At 40.8% G+C, this 25,966-nt stretch overlaps 1 protein-coding gene across 2 annotated transcripts in view; it reads right to left on the reverse strand.

Annotated features, from left to right (window-relative positions):
- Positions 1-25,742, reverse strand: part of LOC136856665 (rho GTPase-activating protein 45-like) — a 596,905-nt gene extending 571,163 nt beyond the window's left edge. For both annotated transcript variants that reach the window (XM_067134707.1, XM_067134699.1), the window contains exons 1-2: positions 25,683-25,742; positions 25,134-25,515 (exon numbers count right to left, since the gene is read on the reverse strand). In XM_067134707.1, coding sequence (XP_066990808.1) covers positions 25,134-25,187 — 54 coding nt within the window. In that variant the 5' untranslated portion in view covers positions 25,188-25,515; positions 25,683-25,742. The remainder of the gene's footprint in view (positions 1-25,133; positions 25,516-25,682) is intronic.
- Positions 25,743-25,966: the final 224 nt, after the last annotated feature.

Consider the following 25,966-nt stretch of genomic DNA (forward strand, 5'->3'; position numbering starts at 1 on the left):
AAGACTGTATCTATATTGTAGCTCTGTATGTTTTGTATTGTAATTTGTACTCGTTCACTGCATATTATTGTTTATTGTTTCGACCTCAGGTCACAGTCAATTCCATTGTCTCTCACGGCCGGCGTCAGTCGGCCGCAATATAAGCTGCCTGGATCTGTAATAAAGTAGCAGTAACCTTTACCTGCTCGTTTCTTTGACACCTTACAAGGTCAGGCACCTCACAGAACAGTGCTGTCTGAAGGCTGAGGCTCCGCCAAAGGCCCCTACTAGTTCCCACAATGGGACCACACCCAACAGAGCCTCGTCTGGCTCTTGGGTAAACAATAACATGTCTGCAAAATATAGGCACTGTCCATGATAGGCTGCACCCAAAGCAGTCCACACCGCTGTCAGTTCCCGACAGCCTGCTGAGTGGATAGGGCTCAACACCATGGCCATAGGGACCCTCAGTGGCTCCACTCCACCTCAAACGCTGCCAAACATCATTGACACCATGTCAGAGGTCAGCCTTATCACTAGGGACCAAGTGCCTTCCAGTGCCGCCACCACGCGAAGACGAAGGATGGCAATCTGCTTGGTCAATGGCATTGCCAAGGACCTCCCCACTGTTCGTCTGTGAGTCACCACAGGTGATTGGGAACACCTCTTTGGAGTCGTTGAGTCCCTTGTGACTGGGCGTCCTCCCCTATTGGGCCAAAATCTTGTCCAGTGGAGGAACACCCAGACTCCTCTGCAATGCATGACAGTAGTGGCCCCAGACGAACTGTGGAGGAGGCACCACCCTAGAGGACAATCCGCTACCTGCCAGTCTTACCCTGGCAGCAGTGCCATGGTTGCAAGACCAGCCTGGCACTCCTCCACAATGAACCTGGCTCTGATCCTGCAGCTACCCTCCTCATCACAGGGATGGACACCTCTCTTCCTACCTTAACCGAGTGCAGACGAAGGACACCAACCTGCGGCACCACCGCTCGGAGGCTGCCACCACTGAAGAAGAACTGAAGGACCTTGTAAAGGATGACTTCCTCCTGGAGGATGAGGTACTCTACCAGGTAACCTGGGGGCAAAATGTACCCACTCAAGTTATCCATCAACTGGTAGTGGTAACTCTGTCCCTGCAACGAGACCTTCTCCGATTGGCCCATGACAGTATCGGTGGGCACTTCAGTGTCACCTGGACCACCTGCACCATCGAAGGAAATTTCTATTGGCCCGGTCTGCAGAAAGCCATCATGGGTTTCGTAGCCTCGTGCCCTACATGCTAGATAACTGGAAACCCAATTGAGGTCATTCCCAAGGCTCCTATTAAGGACATTCCCTCAGTCGGCATTCCCTTTCACGATGTCATCATCAACTGCTATACGCCCAAAGGATGTATCAAAACCAAGATGGGAAATAATCACTGTCTCACCATCATAGATCGATTCATGAGTTATCCTGAAGCTATTCCCATCAGGAGTGAGAGCTCCAGGAATGCCGTCAAGGGACTCATCAAATTTTTCTTTCCTTTTGGTTTCTCTCCAATGATTCAAAGTGATCAAGGGTGACATTTTACGTCAAAAGAGTTCCGCAATAACATGGCCAGCCATGGTATCAAGCACATCCATTCTACCCCTTATCACTCAGAAAACCAAGGAATAGTGGAATAGTTCCACCAGACCCTCGGCTCCACTCTGCCCAAGCTCGAACACAAAGGAGGAGCAACCTGGGAGAGAACCTCCCCTACACCCTCTTCCCAATCCACCAAACTCCCTCTGAGATCCTAGGGTATGGCCCTTTTGAGCTCCTACACGCTCACTCTACTCGGGGCCCCCCCTTGACATCCTGTATGAGGCCTGGGCTGAACCAGCAAGGGCAGACTGAGTGAAGGACCTGCCAACATTCAGAGAAATCTTCGGGCTGCGTGGGCAGTTGCTCAAGCAACAGAGGCCGCAACCCAAGAGCGAGTCAAGCTCAAGCCTGATAAAACAGCCCAAACCCAATCCTTCAACATCAGGGACCAGGTCCTAGTCCTCCAAACCAGAGCCACTCGCCCCCTCAAGACCCAATTCACAGGACCTCACAAAATACTCAAAAGGCGAGGGGCCCATGAGGTCATCACCTTACCATGCAGCTGACCAGACAATCACAAGGTCAAGGGATCACACCAAAACCCATGTGCACACCCATTTTGGTACGGAGATGACCACATGGCAGCTGGTTGCTGTGGGACCTTCCCAAACTTTCCCTTTGGGTAAATCCCCATCACCGGTTCAGCTGGTGCCTGCGGCGAGGATTTTGTCTCCAAATGGCTTTGCACCTGGAAGAGAGGTTTTGATGCAGTCACAGAGTTGAGAGAAAGGATAAACAGTGTCCAGGGAACGATAATAAGAGATTTAAGAAGGGGCAATGTTTTCCATGACCTCCTTGTCAGCCAGCAGTGTGATTAAAAGTTAGTGTACTTCTTTTGAAAAGAATAAAACAATTCAAGTTTACTGTAAATTCTCTTAAAGGAATAAAAGTTATGTTTTTAATTGAGAGGTCCAATTAGCACTCAGAGACTCTCAATTTTACATCCCAAATTTAGTTCCAGATTCTGCGTGTGCCATGGTTCTATGGGAGCCATCCACCACTGCAACCTACTCTACGGTGTCCTTGAAGTGGATTTCCCTGGCATCTTCAGTTATCCTTTTGTTATCGTGATTTAGTTTTTCGGCAGGACTCTGTTTACTTTTCTAATTTACTCCCCATTTTATGATTTTGTGTTAATATAAATATATGTGACTTCAAGTGAATCTAAGTGTTTTATCTGCAATACTCCCTGTTGAGTAAAGCCTTCAGCTCATCTCTTTCTTCTTACATTTTTCATGACCCCGCAATTTCAGCCAGATACATAAATTTTCATGGTAAGTAAGTCCTTTCCTCAGTTAGATCATAAAAGGAACTTCCCTACTCAGGATTTAAAGTCCCTTCCCAGGTAAAAACATAAATATATATTTTTAAGATTTAACCTTGGAAAATGTTTATCATGAGTCAGTTACAGACCACTTTACCTTATAGAAGGTAATGGCAGCGGAGGAGGGCTAAAAGGCTTCACTGGTAAGAATACTTAGGCACCCTACAAGATAAGACCACGTGGTAGAGGCCTGGCGCCCTGAAGGAGGCGGGAATGCAAAGGGCGGATGTGACTCGCTCATGTCCAGATCAGTCTCTAACTCTCATTCCTTCGGTCAGGCCCTTTAAAACCTCAGGTCAGGAGTAATGATGCTTTCCTCACATAGGTCGGGTTAGTGCCATTCCCCTATGTGCATATGTCATTTGAATCGCAGTCTGCCTTGTGGCGAGCCCATTCCAGGTGTTTGTAGGAGCCACACCTTTCTTTTAATCTGGTTTATTCTGCCTCTCACCAGAAATTAATCTCCTCCTGAAAACAAAGTGCTTCCCAGAGTCACATGTTCCAAGAGAGAAAGTGGGGGAGATATACAGAGTGCAATTAACGGATTTAGGGAGGGGCCAATATTCATTTCGCCCTTTCTTGTCAGGCAGTGCTAAGCAATGCACTTTATTTTTATTTTTCAGTTTTAAATTAAGTGTTCAGTAGCTGGGTTGCTGAGGGGATGTAGCAACTCCCTGCCCAAGTTGACATCTCGCACCTTCACTCAGGTATGAATGTCTACCAAACCAAGGATTCAGCTGACAAATGCTTTACATTACTCTACTTTCTCCTTAATGGCACTCATGTATTTTTATTAACGTAAACTTCTCTGCTTCATATGACATATTTGAAACATTTACTTGACAAAGCACTGAACATTTTACATTAATCGCAGAGCGAAAGAAAAGGTTTTAACATTAAATTGCTATTAAGAAATTATGAGAAAATTATTGTAAATATTAAAATACAATAAATCATAAGCTACTGTTATTTTAAAACAGGAACTGTTACGAATATGAGGAAATTACTGTAAATATCAAAGTACACTAACTTTTAATGATTTCCTTAAGGTAAACCTTAAAATAATCATGCACTTAACTTTTAGTAGTAATTATTGCAGACAAAGACATGCAGTTAGTTTGCCTTCATGAGGCATTACAATGAAGTAAGCATGGTCTTCATTATGTGTCGCCATGTTACTTAAGTCGACAGCACAGTGCCAGACGTGGCACTGAGATCAGTGGTGCTTATAGGCACGAAGCTAAGTACAATGAAAGACAGACAAATATGTAAGGTACATGGTCTTTTCGAGTCACGGACTCAGGATTTAAATTACAAAGGAATAACAAAGAAGACAAATGGCAGGTTCCAGAATGAGTAATGATTGTTAAAGAAAAATGATGATTAATATGCCGAAATTATACTCTTTAGCCTATGAAAATGGCTTAGGTTATGCCTTTTGCCCAAGGGGATTCAAAGCAAAGGACACAACTCCTCCGACAGGATTATCTGCCAACATCTAAGATAATGGCATTGTGCCAAGTTGGCACTTATATGATAATAATTAATGATTTTGGCATATATGATTTTAAAATGTATCATGTGTTTATAAGCATGAGAGGGAAGTCATAGGAATTATGAATTTGAAATGTCTGTCAATTTGCACTCTGCATTGGCAGAGTGGGAAGTAAAGTAAAATTTGCACCTTGGTAAGGAGCGAAATAAATGTGATGGCTACTTAAAGGAAAAAGAGGAAGAAAACAAAGGAAAATGTTAAAGGAAGAGAATAACATACAGGATTGTAAGGAAAAGAACCAGGCAAAGACTCGAGCACTCTCTTTCTGGATAGAGGTGCCAAAGAACTTCGTAGGATAAAAGGGTGGCACTGTGCCTGATTTGCACTGATGCCAGGAGAGCTCAGAAGCTCTCTTTAAGCTACCTAACATTACCTATGCCTGTGATTTCTGCCGCAGATCTCTTTAGGTTGATGGTTCTCCTTAGTAGGAGAATCAGTCAAACCAAGCCCAAGGAGGACATTGGAGTGCCACCCATGTCGGCTGCCTTGGCGGCCGAAGCAGGGGCATTCATTATAGTATCTACCCCAAATTGTTGCAGTTCTGTGAGTTCATCGGCCATTTGAGACATGGCAGAATCCTTACTCATGGTCGTGTCTGCAGGGGACCAGGGAAGAGAGGAAGAGGTCATGGTGGGGGTGACAGGCTCACAGGTTACTATGACCAGCTCAGGCACAGATTGCTAGGCCGCATCTTCGGTTGAGCTTCTGCTGTGGTTGGAAGAATCCATCTCTCTTGCCGGCACTGGTAGTGGAGCCAAGTCGGGAGAAGAGAGGGGATCCTGACTGGGATCTCTTGAATAGAGATCGTGGGTGTGCTCTGGCGCTGGCACTAAGACAGGGTCAGGCACTAGTATTTGATTTGGAATTTGCTCGTCATTCGGGACGGACGGAGCTTGGCATTGCTCAGTGCAGGCAAGTGGCACTGGCAGAGATTGTTAATCAAGTTTGGGATCTCCTGGAGGAAGATCTATTTGGTGCCTTGGCACTGGCACTGGGGCAGGGCCTGGCACTGGAATGGGATCTAGAATTGGTTTTGATGGAGGTGGCCACTGCTCATTGTATTCAGGTGGCACTGGTAGTGGACTGAATGCAGGGATTTGAGGCTTACTCATGCCTAGTGAATGATTTAAGAGTTTTGGACCCCTAGATTGCTGTAATATAGATGGGGACTGGAAGTCTTGTCCCAGGAGGATGTCATAACCTCAAGGAATATAGCTTGCTACTGCAAAGTTGCAGATTTTGGATCTATGAGGTCTTGTGACTCAACTGAACAGTAGGGAGTATCATTTTAAACTGACTGATACCCTCAATTGTGATGAGTTTATGTCAGTTAATGTTAGCTCCATAGGGAACTCTCTCTCCTTATAAGGGAAATTTGTGCACCGGAGTCATCAAATGCCTTGACATGGCGTGGGGGCTAGCTACCTCGAGGAGTTGCCACATATATGGGACCCTTGGCCTGAGGGTCTAAGGACTTTGGATTTGTAACTGCCAAGGCAATGGCAGGAGCACTTGACTTATTATTAGGGCATTTTGCCCAGGTGGGTGAGTGGCCATAAACTTTGCAAGCCGTGCAATAGCTCTGGCTGTAATCTCTTTGTGGCACTGCCCCTGAGGACGGTACAGGCTTGTTAGTTGCTGGGTTCCCGGGAGAGGGTTTGAAAGGCTCCATGGGCAGTGCCTGGGGCTTATTTCGGCACTGCTCTGTGGAATGTCCGGCTTTCTTGCAGAGCCCACATACAATGGGCTTCTTCTAGGGTAGCCATTCTTGGGAGGTTGCTGGGAGTTGGTTGAGGCAGACGAGAAGGGATATAATATTCGTCCATGGGAACTAAGACGGGGATGATTCGTATCCCAGATGTCAGCCCAACGACAGCACTAGACCATCGTCTTAAGCGCCTTGTCGTACAGATGGGTGGCAAGGGCTGGCGGGGCGTAATGTAAAAAGTCCTCAAGCTGGAAGAGTTCGAGAATTTCCTCTGCACTAGTGGCCTTTGAGAAATTCTACCCATCGTTTTAAGGCTTGGGTCTTTTTAAAAATCCACTCAGACCAGGTTTGGCCTGAATCTTTAGACATATTTTTCCACCTTTTCCTCCAACGATCAGGAGTTATCTCATAAGCCTTTATATATACTTTTACATATAGACTGGTTTGCAGAATATGGAATGAGGAAACCAAGCCTAATGATTAAGGATTGAAAATCATAGCAAAGATACTAAAGTAATGTGACCTGACTGAATGTGGTAGTTAAAAATCCCTTTCTGATGATTATGTTGATTTACCACAAGGTATTTGACAGCGTACTCAAGTTAAAAATGTAAAATTAATTGAAACCATCCATGAACGAGGCAGATGCACAAATAATAGAGATATAGTTTTGTGACGTAAATGTGCAGCAAATAGCGGGGTGATTCCTGGAATTCCATGTCTGCCATCGCTACTTGCCCAGCACATAGATTTTTATAAAATACTTGGCAGGCTTAGAATATGTAGGTGATGCTGTTTGAATCAGAATAAAGATTTACAAAGCTTGCTTAATAAATTGCACCATATATCTATTGAGATAGAATATGCACAAAGGGATGAAATAACAATAGGCGGAAAAAATTATATCCAGTACAGCCGCTGGAATGTAGTGAATGACGTAAAAAGGCAAATCAAACGGCTAGACTCAACAAGATTTGGAAATCAAACAGATTCGTACGATTTGTATTACGACGTGGACATCAACGACAGTATGATAATGAAATTAAATCTAAAAGAAATTGTCGATTTTACAATAAAATGACAAAGTAAGAAATGATACATTACGGGATACTAAGAAAGTTCTACTTATGGATGAGATAATGATAAACGGGAGAACAGTACGTGATAATACTAGGTGACTCCAGGAGTCCTGGGTGACCCAGACCTTCATGTATTTACGAGAACTTTTTGCGAAACGAGGTTGGAAATGCATCTCGTATATTTTGCGTCGCACTGCGCTGGAGGTTAACATGATGACATTTTTCACCACATGCCTTCTCTAGAGGGAAATGGTTACAGAGGGTGTCAGAACCTCTTTGTTCTCAACAGGCTTTTAGGGATGAGGATGTCCAAAGGATATTCAAGAGACCTGTGCTGGTCTCCTGTGCAAACACTGACCAGCTACAAGGTTGCTCAACTTTGCTGGTCAGTGACATAGTAATCGCGTTACTCAGGTACTCCCTTAAAAGAGTTCTTTAGATAAAGAAAAAGGAAAACCTAATTTGTGTATTACAACCGCCTTGGTTGACATTAATATAACCTGTAAAGAAGACTTTCACTCAAGCTATTTAAAGAACATAAAATACCTAAAGTAGTTTCCTGGTGTCTGAGAAGAGAAAGAGAAGGAAAAGGCTTATTTTTTTTCTGTTGGTCAATGGGACGAAAGAAAACAATGACATCATTCGGGAGACTCAAACTGAAACGAGAGCTCAAACAATCCCATCTTTTATTCACATGTCCTCAGGAATTATGGATCCTTGGGTTTGTTTTACAAATAAACTCTCTCTCTCTCTCTCTCTCTCTAATAACAGCCTCTTCTTTATCTGCTTCTGTATCTGTAGTTGTAGTCTCTCTCTCTCTCTCTCTCTCTCTCTCTGCAATAACTTCTACACACATACATTCATAACCCACGAGATGGAACGTTGAAAAAAGCTTCGACTAAAGACTATGTTAACCATATATATATATATATATATAGAGAGAGAGAGAGAGAGAGAGAGAGAGAGAGAGAGAGAGAGAGAGAGAGAGAGAGAGAGAGAGAAAGAGAGAGAGAGAGATGTGAATAGTAAAATATAAGAAATTAGAGTAGAAGTGTAGATAATTTATCTAAAAATCATCAAACTTACAAAATAAGGATCACGTGACTAAATGTATTGAAAGAACCATCAGGAAATAAAGAAACAAATCGGTGGTTAGCTTCACGAAAGCGAAGCACGGATGTCAAATGCAAATGGAAGAAAACCACAAGCTGTAGTGGTCAGGGGTTTGCTTGGCTTATGATTGTAAAAACGGTTAAGGATGAAAAAATTTAGAAATAAGAAAGAGCAGTGTTTTGAGGTAATCATGTTACGTGGAGATAGTGGAAAAGGGCATTTAATTCGTGTGCTGAGAGGAAGGATGAGAGGGCGACCGAGAAAGGACTCGATGAGGTGATGGAAGGGAAAGCCCGTATTATCCAGGTTAAGTGCCCTGCTCATGAGCCTTTTATGTGGGCACATGAAGGGGCTGACTTTATGAGCGTTTTCTGCACAAGGGATTCATTGCTGATTTAGCGGTTAAAGGACGAACAAGATGACCGTGGCAGTGTTGTTTATTTTTTTCTCCCAACCCACTATGAAGACTGTTATATATATATATATATATATATATATATATATATATATATATATATATATATATATATATATATATATATATATATATATATATATATATATATATATATATATATATATATATATATATATATAATACAATACAAAAGAAGGAACGGGTGCTTGAGAATATCACTAAGTCCAGAATCTTCTGGTCACTTTTTACAAGATACGTAGGAAGATGTAATAGCCACAAATCCCTCTAAACTTCTCGAATTCCTCACACTTTGGATACGCTTTTTACCATAACGCCTCAGATCCAAATTGAAAAATATAAAGAAATTTTACGGATGCCAGAATTTCTTCATATTCTTTCGTTGGAATCTGAGGCTTGTATTAACAAGAGGATCTAAAAAGTGTGAAGAAATGAAATCGAGAAGTTAAGTGGGCATATATATATTTACTAGCTGACCAACCCAGCGCTGCCCGAGAAAATTCTGAAGCACTCAGAAAAATTTTTGTGCACCTTGTACTGACTGTCCCTTTTGTCTAGGAATTAGTGCTGACTGTCCATTTTGTCCAAATATTACAATGCTGACTGTCCCATTTATCCAAGTATTACCATGGTGACTGTCCCTTTTATCCAGAAGTTACTCTACTAACTGTCCCATTTATCCAGATATTACTGTGGGGACTGTCACATTTATCCAGGTATTATTGTGGTGACTGTCCCTTTTATCCAGGTATGACTGTACTGACTGTCCCATTTATTCAGGTATTACAGTACTGACTGTCCCTTTTATCCAGGTATTATGGTAGTGACTCCCATTTATTCAGTTATTACTGTGGTGACTGTCCCATTTACCTAGATGTTACTGTGGTGACTTTCTTTTATCCAGGTATTACTCTGCTGACTTTCCCATTTATCCAGGTAGTACTGTGCTGATTGTCCCTTTTATCCAGGTATTACTGTGGTGACTGTCCCATTTACCCATGTATTACTCTGGTGACTGTCCCATTTACCCAGGTATTACTGTGTTGACTGTCCCTTTTATCCAAGTATTACTGTGCTGACTGTCCCTTTTATCCAGACATTACTGTGGTGACTGTCCCATTTATCCAGATATTACTGTGTTGTCTGTCCCTTTTATCCAAGTATTACTGTGCTGCCTGTCCCTTTTATCCAGGTATTACTGTGCTGACTGTCCCTTTTATCCAGGTATCATTGTGGTGACTGTCCATTTTATCCAGACATTAATGTGGTGACTGTCTCCCAGGTATTACTGTGGTGACTGTCCATTTTATCCAGACATTAATGTGGTGACTGTCTCCCAGTATTACTGTGGTGACTGTCCATTTTATCCAGGCATTAATATGGTGACTGTCTCCCAGGTATTACTGTGGTGACTGTCCCATTTCTCGAGGCATTACAGTTCTGTCTGTCCCTTTTATCCAGGTATTACTGTGCTGACTGTCCCTTTTATCCAGGTATTACTATACTACCTGTCCCTTTTATCCAAGAATTACTCTGCTGACTGCCCCTTTTATCCAGGTATTACTGTGGTGACTCCATTTTATCCAGGTATTACTGTGGTGACTCCATTTTATCCAGGTATTACTGTACTGCCTGTCCCTTTTATCCGAGAATTACTGTGCTGCCTGTCCCTTTTATCCAGGCATTACTGTGGTGACTCCCATTTATCCAGGCATTACCGTACTGCCTGTCCATTTTATCCAAGAATTACTGTGCTGACTGTCCCTTTTATGCAGGTATTACTGTGGTGACTCCCATTTATCCAGGTATTACTGTACTGCTTGTCCCTTTTATCCGAGAATTACTGTGCTGACTGCCCCTTTTATCCAGGCATTACTCTGGTGACTGTCCCATTTAACCCACCCAATTAACTGAAACACCCCCACTAAACCTAAGCACAACCCCACTAAACCTAAACACACAACCCCCAAACCTAAACACAAACCTTGATACAGATTTATTAATCACAGGAAAGAAAAGCATTTTCAGTAATATATTTCTATGGCATCGAGTACGTGAAATTAGGTATGATAAACCCATAGAGTCTATTTACCACATAAGTTCAAAGGGAAGGGGGATAGGGAAGTGGAAGGGGAAGGCAGTAGATATTTGAAACCTACCCTATTATGTCAGCTGGGTCAAATGAAGGCCACGTGCCAAATTTTGTCTACATCGGTCAAGCAGTTATCACATAAGTTACAAAAGGAAGGGGGAATGGGGATAGGGGAAGGGGAAGAGTGTACGGGTTTGAATCCTACCCTATTATCTAAGCTGGGTCAAATTATGGCCACATGCCAAATTTTGTCTAGACCGGTCCAGCGGTTACCAAATAAGTTACAAAGGGAAGGGGGTTGGGGAGGGGAAGGGGTACAGGTTTGAAACCCACCCTGTTATCTGAGTTGAGTCAAATGATGGCCATGCACCAAATTTTGTCCAGATCAGTCAAGTGGTTACCACATAAGTTACAAAGGGAAGGGGCTAGCAGTTACCTAAGTTACAAAGGGAAGGGGGAAGGGGAAGGGGGTACAGGTTTGAAATCTACCCTGTAATCTGAGTTGGGTCAAATGATGGCCATGTGCCAAATTTCGTCTAGATCAGTCTGGTGGTTACCCACATAAATTACAAAGGGAAGGGGGAAGGGGAAGGGGGTACAAGTTTGAAACCTACCCTATTATCTAAGTTGGGTCAAATGATGGCCACATGCAAAATTTTGTCTGGATTGGTTAAGCAGTTTAGATTTCTATAGCACACAAACATACAAACATATAAACATTACTAAGTTTATATATATATATATATATATATATATATATATATATATATATATATATATATATATATATATATATATATATATATATATATATAAATGGATGTATGTGTGTGTGTATGTTCCAGCATAATTCTGAAATGCATTGAGCAATTTCAACCAAACTTGGTATACATATGACTTACTATCTGGAAAAGAATACTGTAGGGGTAAGACATCACTAGCACCAAAGATCCCCAAAGGAGGTGAGGGTGGGAAGGGCTTCCCTGAAACAGGGCTGGTTCTGCCTGTAGACTTAGTAACTAAATAATTTCTATGGCTTTATTATACCTCATTTCAATATACATATGACTTACTATCTGCAAAAGAATACTGCTGGGGTAAGACATCACTGACACCAAAGGGGGCCGGGTGAGAAGGGGGTGACATGTAAAAATAACCAAAAACAACAAATATTAGTGTCTAATACATAGTTTTCAAGGTCACTAAGGTCAATAGTGCTACACATTTGCCTTTGATGCTTACTTGATTCTGGGTGGCAATGGATAATCGCAGGGAGTTCTTTACATTATCAAGAAATCTACTGTATTTTATTAAACATCTGACTAAATAGACTGATTAAGGCACCTCCATAGACAAATAAATCAAGGGAAATAGTGTGGCATAGGACCTTCTTAATGTCTAGGTCAGTCAAGTGGTTACCACATAAGTTAAAAGGGAAGGGGGGAAGGGGAAGGGGGTATGGGTTTGAAACCTATTACCTAAATTGTGTCAAATGATGGCCACGTGTCAAATTTTGTTTGGACTGGTCCAGTGGTTACCACATAAGTTACAAAGGAAAGGGGGAAGGGGGATGGGGAAGAGGTACAAGTCTGAAACCTACTCCATTATCTAAGCTGGGTCAAATGATGCCCATGTGCCAAATTTTGTCTAGATCAGTCAAGTGGTTACCACATACGTTACAAAAGGAAGGGGGAAGGGGAAGGGGGTACAGGTTTGAAACCTACCTCATTATCTAAGTCAGGTCAAATTATGGCCATGTACAAAATTTTGTCTACATCGGTCAAGTGGTTACCACATAAGTTACAAAGGGAAGGGGGAAGGGGGTACAGGTTTGAAACCTACCCTATTATCTAAGTTGGGTCAAATGATGGCCACGCACAAAATTTTGTCTGGATTGCTTAAGCAGTTTGGATTTCTATAGCACACAAACATATAAACATTCACTTATATATATATATAGATATATATATATATATGTACATATATATATATATGTATATATATATATATATATATATATATATATATATATATATATATATATATTGTCGGACCCATGTTTCTTTCCTTCAAAGGGCCCAACACTAAGGTAAGCGTCCAATGGGGCGGTAATTATTGTAAGTAGGAACAAGTGGCTCTTTAAAAACAGTTATTAAATTGTAAATTACTGAGTGTTAAAGGGAAAATGATTAATTGTTCCTACGTTAAATAAAGTTTAGTAATACCAAATGTTGTATAAAATTTAGTAAAAAGATCGATAGGTGCTTAGTTTAAAGAAAGAGAAAAAACTCTGCTGCCAAGTCTATTTAATTTACGTATGAGCTTTGTGTTTTCAAATGAATATCAATACAAGCGTTCTTAGTCGACTTAATTTTTGTGTGTTTCTAACTCAAAGAAAAGAAAATTTCTACGTGTGTGTGTGTGACCGACATTCTTACTGTGAGTCGTTTTTTCTCTCGTCTTTCGCCAGATTCTCTCGCAGCTTGATTTCAGATTCGAAATCATCCAAGGGGTTGGGTTGTTCGTTCGTCTTCTTTCTTCGCCTTCTTCTTCAGCCTTCCGTCACTGCGCTTTGCTGGGGATCTGGCTCTCACTGATCACGGGAATCATCGTGCGTTAAAAGGGCATCTCTCTCTCTGGGGTGAAGAGTCGTAGCGTTGTGTGTGTTTGCGTGGGGCGTATTTTTATTTCTTCTTTGCAGAGTGGCGTATGTTGTGTTTTGTCTTTGGTGTTTTTCTTTGATCACTTGTTTATTCTACTTTCAATTGTTTATCTCCACTTCACTGTTTCAATGTTCGTGATCACTACCTGTACACCCACGGATATCTTACTTAGCTGTTGTAATCTCACCATCGCCACCGGCTGCAGCTTTTTTTTTTATCTCACTTAGCTCTTGTTATCCCACTGCTCTCGTTATCCCACTTAACTCGTTATCCCACCGCCGCTTACCAGCTGTTGTCGGACCCATGTTTCTTTCCTTCAAAGGGCCCAACACTAAGGTAAGCGCGTCCGGAGGGCGTGTGGTAATTATTGTAAGTAGGAACAAGTGGCTCTTTAAAAACAGTTATTAAATTGTAAATTACCGAGGTTAAAGGGAAAATGATTAATTGTTCCCACGTTAAATAAAGTTTAGTAATACCAAATGTTGTATAAAATTTAGTAAAAAGATCGATAGGTGCTTAGTTTAAAGAAAGAGAAAAAAAAACTCTTGTTGCCAAGTCTATTTAATTTACGTATGAGTTTTGTGTTTTCAAATGAATATCAATACAAGCGTTCTTAGTCGACTTAATTTTGTGTGTTTCTAACTCAAAGAAAAGAAAATTTCTCTTTGTGTGTGTGACCGTAAGGACATTCTTACTGTGAGTCGTTTTTTTCTCTCGTCTTTCTGCTCGTATTCTCTCGGCAGCTTGATTTCGTTATTCGTAGGCTTTCATCCAAGGGTTGTTCGCTCGCCTTCTTCTTCGCCTTCTTCTTCAGCGCCCCATACCGCGCCTTGGCTGGGGATCTGGCTCTCACTGATCACGGGAATCATCGTGGGCGTCGACAGGAAAGGGCATCTCTCTCTCTCTGGGGCGTAGTCTTCTGCTTTGTCGTTGCGTTGTGTGTGTTTGGCGTGGGGGCGTATTTTATTTCTTTTTTGCAGAGTGGCGTATGTTATGTTTTGTCTTTGGTGTTTTTCTTTGATCACTTGTTTATTCTACTTTCAATTGTTTATCTCACTTCACTGTTTCGCCGACTGTTCGTGATCACTACCTGTACACCCACGGATATCTTACTTAGCTGTTGTAATCTCACCGATCGCCACCGGCTGCAGCTTTTTTTTTTTTTATCTCACTCTTGTTATCCCACTGCTCGTTATCCCACTTAACTCTCGTTATCCCACCGCTCGCTACCAGCCGTTGTCGGACCCATGTTTCTTTCCTTCAAAGGGCCCAACACTAAGGTAAGCGCCAGCGAGGGCGGTGGTAATTATTGTAAGTAGGAACAAGTGGCTCTTTAAAACAGTTATTAAATTGTAAATTACCGAGGTTAAAGGGAAAATTATTAATTGTTCCCGTTTCTTCTTTATTTGTGATTTTTGTCTTACAGTTCCACCTATAGTTCTTAACTGTTTCTTAATGGTTCGAGACTTTAAGATAATGGTTTCGAGACTTTGAAATAATGTTTTTGAGAGACTTAACAATTAGATTACGGGGACTATTGTTTGAGAGAGTCTTTCTTCACTAACACACTTCTTCTCTTTCTGTCTTTTCTGCTTCCCACACTTTGGAATAGTTCTCTCTCTATCTTCCACTCTGCGGCTTTTCTTCTGTCTCTCTCTTTTCTCTCTGCGACCTTTTCTCTGTGTCTCTCTCTTTTCTCTCCCACCTTTATTCTGTCTCCTTTCCTGTATGCCTGTCCTTATATCTCCCATTTCCCCTTGTGTCAACCATGACGTCATATTCTGGGCAGGTACTGCTTTTCTGAGGCACCTCCTCCACTTGCTTCATTCCAACTTTGGAGGTGTGTTTTAAGGAATTCCTGTTGATTATTGGGTATTTGGTCCTTGTAGGATGTCCCTAGGTCTTTGGCACTGATGGCATTTGATTGGCCAAAACATCTAGGCTTGACCTGTGGGCGTGGCTTATTTCCTTGGGCTATCCTCGAAGTCAAGGGGGTTGAGGTTTTTCCCACACTCTTACTAACCATAAGGTTCCTTCGCAGGACCCTCGTGGATTTTGAAGGCACGGCCAGATGCAATTTCTCTTAGCGCCTCGTTAGTGCTGGTGTGGTTCTTGAAGATATGGTTGGAGACTTGTTTTGACAGACTGGGAGAGTTATTGCGTTATGGTCCTCCGTACTGACCCAAATGGAAATAGGATATTTCTACTTCGAAAAAATGCCTTTTTCTCTATTCACTCGATACATATATAATATATATACATATAAGAGGATGTATGCATGCATGTGTGTGTGTATGTTCCAGCATAACTCTGAAACGCATTGAGCAATTTCAACCAAACTTGGTATACATATGGCTTACTACCTGGAAAAGAATACTGAGAGGGGGTAAGACACCACTAGCACCAAGGGGCCCCAAAGGAGGTGAGGGTGGGAAGGGCTTCCCTGAAACAGGGCTGGTTCTGCCCATACACTTAGTAACTAAATAAACTCTATGGCATTATTATACCTCATTTCAGTATACATATGACTTACTATCTGGAAAAGAATACTGTGGGGGTAAGACATCACTGACACCAAACGGGGTCGGGTGGGAAGGGGGTGACATGTAAAAATAACCAAAAACAACAAATATCAGTGTCTAATCCATAGTTTTCAAGATGGCTTAGATGAATAGTGCTATGTATTTGCCTTTGATACTTACTTGATTCTGGGTGGCAATGGATAATCGCAGTATTTTATTAAAACATCTGACTAAATAGACTGATTAAGGCAACTCCATAGGCAAATAAATCAAGGGAAATACTGTGGCTTAGGGCCTTCTTCATGTGAGGGACTAAGAAACCTTATTCCAGACATTACCTTCGTCAAGGCAACAATGTCCTCATCCAATAGGGGCGCTGATGCTGGAGGAGGGAATTTAGGGATGCCACAACAAAAGTATGCTGGTCTGAGCCTCAGGGAGGACATGTGGGGGTTACAAGGGACAGGCAAAGGTAAGGACATCTGTCCTTGGTGGAGTTCTGAGCACTTCTCTCTCTGACTGCTGTTGCATGGTCTATTTATAACCTCGGAAATCACGCCTTGGCATCCAGGTAGGTGGTGCAAAGGTCAGTCTCTGCCTCGTTTTATACAGCAAACACATGGGCATTCGGTCAGGCCTCGTGGAGAGGTCACCATTACCGCGCAGTGTGGCGCCAACTTTCTCTTTTCTGGCTCCTCCCTTGCCCATTGTCCGGTGCCAGCAAGGAAGGTATCCTTGAAGGCCACACCTAGAATTAAGGCCCTCAGGCAGTCATTTTAAACAGAGAGAGAAGAATAAGGCTTAACCTTCGGGGAAATGGAGGAGAGAATTGATGAAGGGGTGAATGAAACCCACAGTTCTTTCTATTTAAGAAATAATTCAAATTAATTGTATTCTCTATTGGTTATGTTATTGTGGTAAAATGGATGAGGTTGCTTGAAAAGAATTTTCCTTCGTTGCAATAGTGACACTCTCGATGCCCTTTAAGAAGGTGTGAGATGGGGCGAAAAATAAAATGTCAAAAACGACAGATATTAATGTCGAATCCATAGTTTTCAAGGTCGCTGAGATGAATAGTGACACTCCCGATGCCCTTTAAGTCCAAGTTCAGCCCTGATAGGAATCGGGGTGAGAAGGGGTGAAATATAAAATGTCAAAAATGCTGGGTAATGTAACTGAGCAACTATCTTAACAGGAAAGGTGGGGGAGGGGAGAGAGAGAGAGAGAGGGAGAGTAGAGGGGGTGTTAGGGAGGAGAGAGAGAGAGATACACGGTCCGTTAAAATATGTCAGGCTAAAAATTTAGTACCTTCTCAGTCTTAACAAATAATACTAGAAAACTTTCTTTGTCTGTTTATAAAAGTGATCAGTTTCAACAGTAATTTCATCTGAAACTGAATACAGGATGAGGGATCGAGTTAAAATTGCGACCTGTAATTAGTTCAGCTGAAATGACCGTTGACATTATATCTTAACTCATCTGGCAGGATATCCAGAAACTTATCCAGCTAATTTTTAAACGCGCACTAGTTGATAAGTGGTTTTCTTAACGAATCTAGGAAGGCAATGCCATCGATTAAAGGAAGTAAGTGTGAATGACGATACACGAGCAATCTAGTCTTGATTCATGAAACTGTGTAGGTGTGTGCAAAGAGCACTTTTCTCTTTTTCTAGGAGTGTGCTGGAACTGAAGGGTAGAGATGTATGATCTTGATTATAGGATGGTAAATTTGGAACAAAATAACCGTTGACTTTGTAATGTACAATATGCGATAGCATTCACGCCTACATTTGAAGCTACTTACTTTCATCTCCTTAGGCTGTAGTTATTACGTGGGTAGCCCACACCGCTGAGCAATTGTCAAATATTTGTTTAATCACCGTCGGTTATAGTGTTAGCAAGGTATATATGGTATCGCTCTCTGAAAAGGTTCACAGCATCCATGGCAACCGTTTGCTGATTGTGTATATGGGAGTGGACCAAGCTACGGATAATAACTTCAAGAATTTTAACTAGAGGCTTTATCTCAAGGCCGTTTACTTCTTAAGATAGTGAACGAATTATGGTGATTTCTGATGGAAGTGCATGTGTTCAAATTTGCTCCCATTAATTACCGCTTTGTTTCTCTGTGCCTACAGAAAAGCTACACCATCTAGCTAATTCTGAAACTTTGCCCCTTTGTCAAAGGTCTGATATAGTAAGACGCGAGAACTGTCATTTATAAAGATATATATATGAATTTTGCAGGTTGCTTTCAATATCAGTTTTCATTATGGCTGGTTTGGGTAGCGGTCTGTTTCCTACGCAATTTGAGATTTGAGATCCTCAGTTTGAGAGGAAATCGTGTGGCCAGGGTCATATGGATCCAGCTATCTGCCTTTCTTTCAGCTTATTGTATTGCATGAAGTGATCAACTTTATCGGCGAGGTAAATAACGTCGATTTCACTGCTTAATTACAGGCTTACGATTATCGATCAGCTCGATGACCAGTTGAGATACCGTTGATTTCCTCTAAAAAAAATTGCTATGTTGCTTAGCTGAGAGAAGAGTTGTCCGTTGGGTATTCATTGTTTTCTTTGTCGTTTTCACAAAGATTTTAATGAAGTGGCTGTTAGTTAAGTTAAGTATACCTTAATTTAACCAGACCACTGAGCTGATTAACAGCTCTCCTAGGGCTGACCCGAAGGATTAGAGTTATTTTACGTAGCTAAGAACCAATAGGTTACCTAGCAACGGAACCTACAGTACAGCTTATTGTGGAATCTGAACCACATTATACCGAGAAATAAATTCCTCTAATTCTTCATTGGCCGGTCGGAGACTCGAACTCGGGCCTAGCAGAGTGCTAGCCGAGAACTCTACCGACTCGTCCAACGAGGAAGTGGTGGCTGTTAGTGATAGAGGTCGGTAGGATTTCTGGAGGAAACTTTAATGACACTCCAAATCTTCAAGCGCTCCAAAACCCGCCCAGCACTAAAATTCAAAAATAAAAGTTTCCTCCAGAAATCCTACCGACCTCTTGTGGCTGTTAGTGATAGAGGTCGGTAGGATTTCTGGAGGAAACTTTTATTTTTTAATTTTAGTGCTGGGCGGGTTTTGGAACGCTTGAAGATTCGGAGTGTCACTATCTAACAGATTATCAGCGCACGAGTAGACGGGTTTTGCCATTTTATTTTTTTGCATGTTTTCAATTAACACTGTAGGGAGGTCGTCAGGCCCTACAGTTGGGTTATTTTAAGTGTGGCGGTTTTCTTTTCAACGGTTTCTTTGGTGAGGCTAATATTCTGTAGTGTTGGAAGGTCTTCGCCGCTTAGGTCGAAGAATGCAGCTGAAATTACACCGATAGACATTCACATATGTTTTCAGGGGAGTTGATGGGTGTGTCTTTTAATCATTTACTTTGAGAAAAAAAAAGGGGGGGGGGTTATTTTCCCCGTTCTCTACCGCATTGTCTTACTCGACTTCATTATCGGACATGAGAGATTTTATGAGTATTCGATTTCTAGTATTACAGTGTTTAAGAATGAATTCTGCGGTACAGACAGACAGGCAGAGATAATGTTGATCAGATACCAGAAACGTAATTGTTAACAATTAACAGAGAGAGAGAGAGAGATAATTTTTTCAATTATCAGAAACACAGTTATTAATAATTCACAAACAAAGAGAGAGAGAGCGCAAAGACACGTTCATGAATACGCCTGAAAAAAAAATTAAGACTGCCTGAAAAACAAGTGAGTCATAAGCACTGAGCTTAACTGCCGTTGATGATGATGATGATGATGATGATGACCATGATGTTTTGGGTAACAACGAGCGGTCACAGGTGATCACGTGTGTGTGTGTGTGTGAGAGAGAGAGAGAGAGAGAGAGAGAGAATCATCAAAGGACAAATGTCTTCATTGTTTTGACTCAATAATGACGAACCTCGAGGAAAAACAGGATTCGAATGAGAAATGCAACAATGTGGTGGTGCTGGCCGAATCTGATTTCAAAATCAAAACCGCCTCCGTTTTTCTTATTCACGTTTTCTGTGCGTGTAATACCCCTTGAAATGAGAGAGAGAGAGAGAGAGAGAGAGAGAGAGAGAGAGAGATATCAATACAAACGACCTTCTTTTGTCTACTGCGTACAAGAGGAATAAAAGATGTATTACATTCAGCCTATTTGGTGTCAAGGCACTTTTCCCTACCTAGGAGAGAGAGAGAGAGAGAACATAATATTTACGCAGTATAATGAACCTGGGACGTTAACAGACAACGAGCACTAATCAACAGCTGAGTTGAATTCTGTAAGTAAAAGTATTAATAAGAAAAAGAGGAAACGTGTCCGTTTGCAAGTGAGTTTGTGTGCCAGTGCTTTAAAACGGTAGAAGGTTCAACATGCTACCGCAATCATCCTGTTCTTAAATCCTGAATGTTACCGCAAAACTTCATGCAAAAAGTCTCGTTTCCCCATTTTGACACTTGCCCCGACTGGCTACTCCCGCTGAATAATCTTTTCGTCAAAAACAGTTCCTACGGACGCAAAGACAAAACGGACATTGTTACCTCCCTCGAGCACTGTTCAGTCAAGAATGCTCGCGCACGATGCAGCCTCGGCCAACATAAGAAAGGTCCATTACGCATAAATCATTTAGTGAAAAAATACTCAGTCTTCTAACTCTTCCTCACTTCAGCTACCTTTATTTGTATTCTCTTTTCCAACACTAAACAAATGATGGGTCCAGCTTCCATTTTTACATGAACTTTCTGCCATTTATATTCAAAGATCGTGTCTGTATTATTTCATGCTTATTGTATGGCAATCTGGCCTTGAGCCTTCAAACTGTATGTCATGTGGTTTAACAATTCTTCGCCTGGTGCTGGTTGTTCGTTTTTCGTTTCTGCCTTCGGAAACCTCGCAACTACTCCGCTCTCGGATACTTGACTTCAGCAATTTTTTTGAAATAAAGCAAGCACAACCTAATGTTATCTCCTGGCATTTCCATATTTATTACAGATTATCGAGCACTTCGCGGGTTCCGGACTGACGTTTCATATCTACATTCGAGCTTGATCTTTATGCCCTAAATTTGTTGCCGTTATTTCTACTAAAATATTTTAAGCGTCCTTCACCTTTTCTTCTCCATGTTTTCTGGAAATAATTTCATCGATACTGAAAACCTAACCATGAGATAACTTGTCACTCAAGGTTTTGTCTTCTATCAACATTGTTACATCCAGGTGATGACTGGACCTTGTGACCTATGATTTTTTTTCAAATTGATATCATTCTTACAAAAGATCGACAGATTTATAAGTATAGAATGAGTCAATGTATAGCTTTGTGACAATGTATTTTGAAAAATTTAGCTCATGTTTAACCACATTCAATTTTTCACTTACCATTGAATTATCTCCTCGTACGCTCAACTCTCTTGGCTGCTGGGAGAAAGGGAGCCGGTAATTTGGTACGATACATGTACATGCGCTACCGGGATCTTAGCGATGTCAGGCAGGGCAGCCGATCGAGACTACGGTCTACCCCAAAGCCAAATCAAAGTCCTTCAGAAGAAGGCATCGTGCTTACCCCATACAAAAAATGGGAAAAAGCACGTTAAAAAAGAAGAAAGAAAAAAAGAATGTCTAGATTGCACTAACACATCCAACAATTAAAAAGGATGTATTTTCTTTATTCACCAAATTTCAGTTTAGTGTAACATTATCGCTCTAACAGGATGTTCACATTTACTATCAACATTTTTTTTTCTAGTAGCTGCTTAAACCAAATCCTCACTGAGTTTTGAATGGGCAAAAATTCATGACAAGCAAATGATTTTCTATTAAACCAAAACTGTCACATATTCGTCTGGTTTTTAACTTAACATGATTCAGTTTTTCTTGAATTCTACTTTGATACAAGAAAAGATTATAAAAGTTAAGAGGGGCCGTATTTGGTTATTCTCAATATTTGTTAAAATGCAGCTCTCTTCTGTACGATAAGGTTATATTGTAGGTTAGGCATAAAAAAAAAATTCATTCTATGTGTCTTTAGTTCCCACGAATTCTTTAAAAGACCCCACACTAACCTTGCACTCTTGTTCACAGAATCTGTGGAGCCTCAGGTCTTTGCAAGAACTATTACTCTAAATAGTTTATGCTGACCGTTCTTCAGATGATGACAAGACAGGTTCTTGCATGGATGTTAGCTGAACCATTCGGAAAACAGGAAGATAACCGATTTTTAAAAATCAAGAAATGAACGACAACAAGATGAATGATAGATCAAGTACGATGATTACAGATAAAGAGAACTAACCAATGTTCAACAAGAGTTAGTTTTTCCAAATAAATTTTGCATGTCTTTGCTTACCCAGGGACGAATTGTGGCATCATTCTTCATCAATGTCGTACTTGCCTAAACCTCAGCCCCTCTTCCCCATTCCCAACCCCCCCCCCCCCGCTCCCCAAGAAAAAATTAGTAGCTTCTAAGATAGTCACAGAAATTAACATTTTTTTTTATCATTATATGAAGTACTATTTTGGGGAATGTGCTGAAGGAAAGACTGGTAACTATCGAAACTTTCAAGTTGAACTCAGTTCGCTATTGTCGACGATGGCAAACGCGAAGTCAACGTCAGGGTAATTCTACAGAAAAGCTCCGCGAGACGCCGTGTTTAGTACCAACCCGCCCTTGGGGATGAATGCAAAGACATAAAAGACGGTAGATTTCTCATTGGAGTTAATGTATCATTTAAGCACAATAAAACAATGAAATATCTACTTATAAAGAAATACCGAATTCCACGTAAGTCTTGTCGTAACTATTATATTGGCCAAACTGGAAAAACATGGGAAAAGAGAACAGAACAGCAGAAGAGATGTGTAAAAAATACACAGGTGAATAGTGGAATTTTATACCTGTTAGTGAAAACAGTCATACAATCAACTAGACAAGAGCAAAGTAGATAGTTTTTTTCTAATAGTGCACATGAAAGAAACATCACCGGGTCTAATTTTATGAAAGAAAGTTTCTCTAAAAACGTGGATATAAGTCAGGGCCTGTATAAACTTGATTCATTAATTTCAAAAGAGATGTGCAAGTCTAAATTTTAAGGAAGATACCTGAGAGGCGAGAAAAGAGAAGCCGACTCCCGACATTGTAAAATTTGACCTGTCACTAATGAGGGTAGGTGCAAATGAAGAAAATCGGCTTTACTAGATCCATTAGCCTACATGAATCTGACGTCGGCTTTATTGCTAAGCCATCTTCAAGGATACAAAGTAGTAGAAATTCAGCATATAGATGCTAGCAAAACAGTACATACGAACATACAGACAGTTGGAAACCAAGTAACCAAATCTATAGACTTTGGTTACTTGTATGGGGAAGATATGCCGTACGGATAAAGCAATGGTTTGCCACACCAAAAAAAATTTGATTGGTACCTTGCAATAACGTACCTTCAGTAAATGCACCAAATGCTGGTCAAGCTGTCTCACGAATCGAATCGTTTAACTGTAAACTGGCGCTTTTTCTTTACATTAGGGCTGGGCTACTATCCAATACATTAAACCCATTTTGAAGGCTTATCATTTTAATTGGTATGTTTGCGAGGCAACTTTCAGTTTCTGCAGAGTAAGTACCAAACCTACATAGGCCTAGCCTATTTTTAATTCTGAAGAATGTTTAGGCCTAAACGAGACAGAATTTTAAAAAATTGTCCCTAGAATATTTTAATCTTTTTAATAATGAAGACGCTTTCACCCGAGCACATTTTCGACTGTCTTACCAGCATTTGAAGAAAATCTGAGTTTAACATGTTCGTCTTCTCACCGCCAGAAATCAGCATCTTCGTTTAAATACTGATATTAAACTTAGTCTACTCTAAGATACAACCCCTAAACGTTGTGCAATGTTTTATCAATATTTTCAAAGCAATTTTACAGGACATTGCTTAAGAACTGCACAACATTTGAAATTTGTTGCACCACTTTCGCAGCTGGTGTGAAATACTGGCAAAAATTAGGCGATTTTGTGTACCACTTAGCGGCTGTTAAGGACCCAACCAGTGTGCCGCAGCACCAACTGGTGCCGTGTGATCGACTGAGGGTGCCTCAGTATTTGATGAAAAAATAAATGAAAAAACTACCGTATATTAAAAATTTTTCATATCATCGATTCTCTTTGTCATTCTTGGTATCAGCCCGTCACTACATATTATATACTTAAATCTTAAAGGCTTTGGCGTAATTTGAACCGAGACCTTTAGGCTGGGACGGTTAAAGCTTCGAGATGTTCTTTTATAAACACGTATTTATAGCACAACGTAAAAATATGCTTTAGAAGAGTAACCAACCAACGTGTTTTTTGTTTCTGTAAAATATCCCTTTTCACTGCGTGGTCCATTGTGCCTTGTTAGTGTGTTTCGGTTGTATCAATGTGGTCATTATTACTCCTATATTTAGTAAGCAACTGTTCTAACTAAAATTACATTTCTATTGTCATTCAACGAATGTTGACTAAAGTAGCATAAGAGTAAAGGCAATATTTTCAATTTTAATTTATCCGGGGACAAAGTTTAGTCACACTGACTTTGAATTTAATAGGCTAAACAATACTGACAAACATGGTTTTCTAAAGCGGGTGCCAGGGGTTCCTCGAGCCAGAAAAAGTTGGGAACCACTGCAATACATGTTTGATCTCGAATAACAAGATCAAACTTTAATGACGTTCCACTTCTGTTGCATGTAATGAACCTAGTAATCTTTCTTTATCGTTTGTTTTACCCTAATATGATTATCAAGGCCAATCTCTTCTTTCATACAAACCTAGGCCTAACCTAGGTTTTCCATTTAATATATGTGAACTTTAGCACAATGAATATAGCAAACTGACAGCAATAAAATTTTAAAATTACAAAATGCATCCATAACTCTGAAGAGGAAAGTCTGAAGTAAAAACGAAAATGAGGATGTTGACGATGCTCAGACCTACGGTTAGATGCCTAGAAGTTAGAACTAGTAAGGATATTCTATTCATCTTACCTCATTAATATCAGTCACTGAGGGTCGAGCCATTTCTTGATCCTTAATGCACATAAATAGATCGTGAAACAGCCATAATGAGGGAACAAGTACATCATCTTTGCCAGCACCAGATTTCACTGACACTATCAACTGTTTGTTCCTTTCTAAAAGCTGTTGTCAGAGTTTGTCACTGACTCTCGTGTAGCTGTAGCATCCCCCTCTTTTACTTTTCCACAAGAATTTTAAATATCGTACGTTGTTCCCCTCTTATTCCTATCTCTATATTCCGGGTTTTTCACCTTCCACAAACGTGGATGCTCCGTCGATAGTTCAATGAACTCCATCCAAAATAGCTTCTGCAGGTGCACGGTGACGGCACCATCCCATCGTCTGGATCTCTCTGCAAACGGTCATTCACGTAGTGACGGTTAGTCCATTCCAATGATATATTATTATCTATGTCATGCATAACCCTCGAGCATGCTAATTTCAAATGTTATCAATAATATTTCATGAAGACTATTACTTAACCTACGCGTTTAAAGTATGAAAGTTTGTTTTCCTTACCTCAAAGAGTTGTAAACCCTAGGAATCCGTACCGGCATTTAAAGACGTCGTTTTGGTTCCGATATCAAACATAATATTCTGAAAACTGGTTATAAATACAGAAAGTGTTACAAATGGATTGATAGACAAAAATGGGTATGAAATTTTTATTCTAACCAAGCTATTTAACCTTTTTGGGCAAGAAAAACGCTACAATGAACAATTTTTCGCCATGACGTCATTGTCCATAGTGTGACGTCATCCTCTGTTTACCAGACGAATTTCGGTCGAAATCCATCAAAATA

Source organism: Macrobrachium rosenbergii, chromosome 36 (genome assembly GCF_040412425.1).
Source record: "Macrobrachium rosenbergii isolate ZJJX-2024 chromosome 36, ASM4041242v1, whole genome shotgun sequence".
Lineage (NCBI taxonomy): Eukaryota > Metazoa > Arthropoda > Malacostraca > Decapoda > Palaemonidae > Macrobrachium > Macrobrachium rosenbergii.